The 7,119-nt window shown below is 40.1% G+C and overlaps 1 protein-coding gene across 1 annotated transcript in view; it reads right to left on the bottom strand. All coding sequences in view use genetic code 11, as the record gives it.

Moving 5' to 3' along the window:
* The window catches only part of EGR_00193 (Cysteinyl-tRNA synthetase, cytoplasmic), a gene marked incomplete at both ends in the record, with an annotated part of 10,934 nt that extends 10,633 nt beyond the window's left edge, over nt 1-301 (bottom strand). The window contains one exon of the mRNA XM_024489442.1: nt 181-301. Coding sequence (XP_024356120.1) covers nt 181-301 — 121 coding nt within the window. The remainder of the gene's footprint in view (nt 1-180) is intronic.
* Between the last annotated feature and the right edge of the window lie 6,818 nt (nt 302-7,119).

Raw genomic sequence — 7,119 nt, 5'->3', positions numbered from 1 at the left:
CTTTCGTCTTAAGGGAGTCTCGGGACGCTACAATAGACTATCGTAACACAGACTATTATTGAGACAAATGAAATTGCGTATTACAAATTATAGGCTGTTTGCTTCTTTTCGAATTAAACTAATGAGAAAGCTAGTATTAATAACAAGTTTAGACCGACTTTTAGACATTGGGTTTTATACATAACATCAAGCAAAGTGGAGGCTCTGCTGCATTCTCAGAATTGAAGTCCGCATTGAAAGTGGTAAGTCGCAGTGATGGTGTGGCAGGTTCCGCCTCCCTCTCTTCTACCCCTGGTTTCATGGCCTTGGAACGAGGAGAATGGGTAGAGGAATAATATTTTATTTGAGAAGTATAGTGAAAGTTTGCAGGAGGTTTTTTCCTCCTCAGAGGCCAATAGCCTCCGCTTTGTCACGTGGTTGTCGCAAACTGACACAAAAAAATATACCTTAAGAAAAATGTATTGGAATAACCTAACATTTGTTTGTTGGCCTTTTATGTTGCAAAACTTGGGAGAATATTTGATTCAGTTGCAATTACGAAAGTGCGTGAAACTGTGTTGGCATGAGTTTCTGCGCAGCACTCCAATCCTTTCCTGATTATGAAAGAAGTCATAATAATTGGGCAAAAGTGCACTGGTGAAGTAAACAAGAGCCAGAGCTTCACTGATACATAGACGGAGCCTTAAGTGCTTATGCACTCTAAACGAAGATTTAAACCAATAACCATGGTACTGAATATCCCATTCTCTTTGGTCAACCTCCTGCATCAGCCATCGCAACGTGATCAGTGTTGTAAGAAAAACATCGACCAACTAACCAGTCCCTCCAGTCATATAGTTTTCATGCAACTGAGAATATATTTGACAGCGACGTCACTGATGCCACTTTGCAATTCTACTGGATCTGGAGTTTTGTCCTACCTGAGAACTGCATTGGGGAAAGGGAGAAAGTACAAGCCATCACGTATGACCATCGCTAGTCGTAAGAATACAGGCCCAAATGAATAGTCATTTACTAAATGACCTGGTTTGTGGTAGTTTCGCAAGGATGAGGTCTCTTGCCTGTTTTTCCTCGCCACTTCTCCTCACTTCAGTACTGAAAATTCATATCTATATTTATCTGCGTTCCATCCAGCTAGTACATAATTGAATGTGTTGCATGTTCACTTTACTGACATTTTCAAACAGGCATCGTAGGCAGCTCCGTAACGAACCTTTTCAGATAGTTCACAGCCAGGGCTGGTGGCGCTTTAGTTGTGAACGGCATTCCTGCAAAACACGAGACTGAGGCAATTACCGAAGTTAGACGTCATTTTTAACCCCTCCGTTGAGGGTGGTCAGAGGTTCTTCCATTTGCAGTCTATGCCCTTCTTCCGTCAAGTTAAGGTTTACCATTCAGTAATAGAAATCAGGATGGATGTCATTAAGGATCTTGTGCGCTTTTCGCTGCCACCTATGTAATACCTGAAGTTGAAAGAAGACACAATACTAAAGTAGAATATGTACTGCCGACGTACATGAAATGTCCGGGGGACTTCCAGCCAGTGGAATGCAAAGGCGGAGCCTTAAGTGTCTGCACGACCAAAACGAACAACCAACCTAATAATCAGAGTATTGCATTGTATCCTCTTAATATATAATAATAAGGTAGAACGATAAAAATGGGAACTCATTGAGTGAGTTACTCCTTTACTAATGTTTGATTCTTGTTGTTGCATTTTTAAATGAGAGATGTACTACAATGCTTTTTATTAAATTTTTCGACTCCAACCATTAAACACACTACGCTAAGTGTTTCGGTGCTTACCTTCTGTTCGAAAAAAAGTCTATTAGACATTAGATATACTTCACTAAAACATCAATTAATTTCAGTAATTAATTTTTTGAGTGTCTAAACAGTAAACAGATGGCATGGCTTGCCTGTTTCTAAAAATGGGATTTTATGTGATCAAAGTTTGAAAAATATCTCCGAAGTCAGGATGGACATAATAGTCTTATTGACACTAATTTGTCAAGAGTCCCCTAGCATTCGACTGTATCGCCCCACGTTGTAAAGTTTTATTAGCGCACGGAGGGGCGGTTACCGACAGAAAGTGGTGTCTTTACACCGCAATCCACACCGCATAAAAGTACCGCTTCCTAGACGCTTTGGTAAATATTTAGAATTTCGGGATGCTACAGTTTTCCCCTTCCATAGTCATGGTTACAACCATTACAATATTTGGACAACTTTTAATCTAAAGTGACTAAAAGTATTTTTGCTTTGCTATTGACAATCCCCTAACTTAGGTTATCTCGGGCATGGTCGGTCTTTTACTAAATTTTAATGGTCGCACAGTAGTCCTACACAACCCATCTAAAGATCTTGCATTGTATTAACAACTGGAAACGTCTAATCAAATGCGCGAGTTTTTCGACGCCCTTGTTCGGTGGCGACAATGCAGGCACGAGAGCGTGTCCTTCATGAGGCAACACTGTAAGGCGCCCATTTTCTGGTGCCAAAGATACTGATTTAGTCAAATCGACCAACACAGAGTCGATACAAACGTTGAAACTGTTGCATTTTTTCTGATTAGGATTTTTCCCACTACCCCTTGAATTTTCACATTAATTTACTTTACACAGCTACATAATTTACTTGGCTAGTTGCAAGTTTCTGTAATACCGTACTACAAGTCAATCATTTTTCCGTCAGTTTTTCTTCCTCGTTAAACTTTTACTGCTCTTTCGCGCCACAGATCATCTTCTCCATGGAAAGCACAGAAGTAAGTGAAGTTATGGAAGAGCTTCCTTAGTTATTAGTTACAAAATAACTAATCAACAGAGTTTCTTCCAATTGCTCTAGTTGGTGATGCACAGGATGGGACCACTAACCGATCAAACAAGCACACTTTCATAACTTGCATTGATGTGTAGATTTCGAAAATACTTTTGTGGTTAATGTTTTTACTTCATATCATCCGCTCTTAATATAGTCTTGATGGAACGTTTTTCAGGCGACTTTACCTTGAATCGTAGTGGGTATTCGCGAGCCTGCTGCCAGTGATGCAGCTTCACTCATTTTCCCCACTCCGCATTCCCGTGGTGCGTGCAATTGCATCAGTCTGTCCCCGAGGCTTTACTCTGCCTCTTCTCATAAGGTGATTAGTATCCGTGATGCAGCTACTCAAAATGGCACCAACCACCAAAACTTTGCTAGTTACTACATTTTTCCATCAACACTTTGCCACCTGCTAACAAATAAATCGTTTCATTTTAATTAATCACCCTTACTGTCGCAGTGATAGCTAGGAACAGGAGTTTTCCCCAATGACCACTTTTGCAAAAGAAAAAGAAACTTTCCAAGTTCATCGTTTGATTAACTTCCACCAATCGAGCATCAATAGGTGGCTGCAATAATGAAATAGGTGCCTTGGAAAGGATGCAATATCAACCAACGTTTGTTTATCCTCTTTGGTGAGGTTGGACTCATCTCATCCATAATTGTCCTCGCGATTCTGTTGCCTGAAAAACATCACAGAGTAGATCGGTATTTTACACTTGTTTGGCTTTTGTTTGATCACTGATGCATCAAAATCATTGTTAGTTTTGTCCCTTCTTAGGGTTTTCCCATACTGAACAAATGTATGTAGGTTAGAATCACAACAAAATAAAAATGCGAATTTAACGTTGATGTTACAATACCCAACTACCCACATGCGATTAGCAGTTCCTTGTTTGCATAGGATCCACTTAGTTTCCCGAAATGCTAAACTAAGAGAATTTTAATGAGCGTATAAATGGTACCCATTAACTTTTGCCCTACGATAATTCGGGATTCGGTTGGGAAGGTAATCTGAAATCAAGCAAACTCGTGATGCGCATTGAGTCCCTTCAGTAAGCATGTGATCGAATCAACCCATTAGGTGAATCCGCTATATTCGAATTCTTCGAGTAGAGCCTTTTTATGATACTAAATACTGATTTTAGTTCCCCTTTTACCAAGGTAGACGGAAGCCCCCAATTTTCGAAATGTGTAAACAATATTTGACCCTACAGCTAGAAGCCTATTTCAGTATTTCAAACAAGATCGGAATAAAGCGGACTGTCATCATTGAAAATTGAAGGTTAGTCCAATGTTACCGTGCTGTGTGTTTGTGCATTAGTAGTTGTAACACCCTAGCTTAAAAGTAGATCGAAGTAGCAGGTATTCAACAGCTCTTTTAAGGTTTTCTCCTGTGGTCTCTCGGTTTTACTACCGCCCTTCACTTCCGTGTTAAAAGAACCATGAATGACAGTTTGCTACAACACAGGCTTTGAAGCAGTAATTTTGCGTTAAAACTGCACAATCTTTCGAACTAATTAGCATTTGATCTTATGCAAGAACCCGTTTTGACGATAGGAAGCTTAGTTTTAACTAAAATATTCATGTTAAATTATCAACACTCAGAACTAGACGGCATTTTAATTCAAGTGCCTTACACATTCATTTGAAAATTACCAAAAAACTCATATTTTGTAACTTTAAAAAAGGTAAGTGAGCTGTTGACTGCTTGGATTACAGACCTACCAGTGGATAACAAAAGAATAGACCGCAAGAATACACCGACTTTACAAGAATTAAACTGTTCATTATAATAAGGTGTGAATTCATTAATTATTTATTCAATCGAGTAACTCCCTTCTACGTGTATGCGCCTCCTACTGCAACTAACTTTAATGGTGTCAAGCACCACCTCACCGTGTAGAATAAGTAGATTTTAGATTTCAAAGTATTCTCAGGTAATATTGTATTGGTGATTCTAAAAATAATTATTCATCAACCTTATGCCAAATCGAACGGTCGAGTTTGTAAGTGGGGATGGTTTAGGGAATAACTTCCATTCCTTAGTGATCCCACGGAGAGTGGCGTAGTTGTGGGTTGTTCGGCTTCAAAGTAAATTATGTACCCACTGTGCATTTGAACCAAGGGCCAACCAATTAAATTGCTTCATGAACAAATCCAAATTTGACAATACTAAACCAAATAATGGGCAATTTTATATTTTGGCCAGCTCTGCAGCAAACGGGAAACTATGCAACATTTTATGGTGCAAGTTTTCAACATAGGCAGGCAGAACTTCCCTCTTAGAATGTTACATTTGGAACCACAAGCATTTCCCTCCACAAAGTGGTTGGTATATTATACTTGCCTTGGTGCTGGCTTGAAATTGACACATTCTTCGACCCGACCTCGTTTTGCTTACTTGAGATACTTGTGCTTAGGCACCAAGTCGCAGAGGGAATAGCGGTACCGGTGGCACCAAACACGATTAAACCCATGGACAAACAGGTGCATGGTGCCCCTGGTGAAGCTGCTTGGGTCACTAGTTGTCGGCTAATGCAATCATCGTCTTATGAATGCGCCGTAGTACATTGGAGTTCCAATCTATACTTTGTCGTCTGTTCCCTTGTCAAGCTATGGGCAGTTTAACGAAGGATGGTTGGTTAAAACTAATTAAGCGGAGTCTTTAAGCAGAGTAAATTGGACTGAAAGGATCAGTAGTTATCAGCATTTGTAAAATCGAAGGTTCAAAGGCTTTGTTGGTTATAGCGATTCCGCAAAAAGTGGTTATCTTGTGCATTCTTGGTAAATGCGGTTCGTTTTATTTGAATTCAAATGCGTTCCCATATAATTCCCTCAAAAAAACCAAGGGGGAATTCGTTATAGCCTATAAGTGAATAAATTTCCTAGTGGAACAAATGATTAACACTAAGATAGTGTGACAGGATATGCCTGTACAACTACTAAACAGTGCTAATTTTCAATGGGAGGTAAAAAGATATCAATTTCTAGTGACGAATAATGAGAATGCGTTATGCCATACCTCAGGAAACCAACCGCAAGAGGGCCAAGACCGCCTATATGGCAGTAGGCAATCAAAACGTTCGATGGAAGTGAGGTGAAGGGCTGAGGTGAAAAGCGTCACCATTCATGTTCTGAGGTAAACATTAGAAATGTGAAAGACCAAAGGAGAGCTTTATGTGCAATGCGGTAATGCTGTTCCCCGACTGTTTGCGTTGGCCCTTTAACGGGCGTGCACACGCACTCTCGTGGGTTTGGAATTTCCCCATCCTACAAAGAGAGGAGCACCAACGACCCTGTGATTCACGCAATTTATAGCCGAGTTCTTGCATTCCTGATTCGTTATCTGAAGGTATATTTCAACTTTCAGGATCCTATCTTACCCAGGCTTATCTTGGCTTATTCAGTGGCTTTAAAAGTAAATTGAAGTTGTTCCTCTGTTGTACTTCAATGAACAATAGCAATCTGCTAAAATGTATAGAGAGAAAATTTGCCTGTTCCCAATTGAAGCGTATAGCGTCGATCATTTTGGAAGTTAAAATACCCCTTATCTTTAAACTTGCACGGTAGAGATTTGTGTAAACAGCTCTGTAGAATAAAAAGTAAGTGAACTTCGCGTAACTGCGGCGTTCTTATCCTTTATCCAAACCTTAAATGACTTTTGCAGAAGAAATTCATATCCTCGTAGGAGAACGCAAGATTATCGAGTGATTTCAAGCGTTGTCACGGTGTGGATTTATGCTGGCGCGGAACTTAAAATACCATCGTAGTAGCAGCATTTTCAGTGGTGTCAATCGCAGTTTACCCATTTGCTAATTGGAAACGAGTGCCATTGAACCCGTCATGCTGAATGCTAAAACAGGTGGTAATATGACTGCTCTTCCCTCATGGCGGATGCTTATAGGATGTTAGGCCAACAAACACCACAGGTCGTATGTATGACCACCTCTGGGACAACGCGGAAATTTGAGTTGCTAATGTAGTATCAAGAGCAAGTTTTATGTAAGCGTTACCTCTGGGAACTATCAATTAATAGTCCTCTAAGGCGAATGATAGATCATTATTAAGATGTATCCCCGGCTGTAGTGGTGGTGTGCGTTTGCATCCTGTACTTGAAAATGCTGATTTTGACTTGACGTCGAGGGTGAAGTCGTTGTAGCTGCGCACTTTTGCATCTAGAAACCGTAAATATGATATGATGGTCATTTCAATACTGGTCTTTTGATGGCGCAAATGCAGCGACCCACCATAATCTCTTTCAACCGATCTTGAGCACAAGGCGTCATAAAAGCCAAT

The sequence above is a fragment of the Echinococcus granulosus genome (genome assembly GCF_000524195.1).
Source record: "Echinococcus granulosus chromosome Unknown EG_S00001, whole genome shotgun sequence".
Taxonomy (NCBI): domain Eukaryota; kingdom Metazoa; phylum Platyhelminthes; class Cestoda; order Cyclophyllidea; family Taeniidae; genus Echinococcus; species Echinococcus granulosus.
This window is presented reverse-complemented; position numbering and strand designations above follow the sequence as displayed.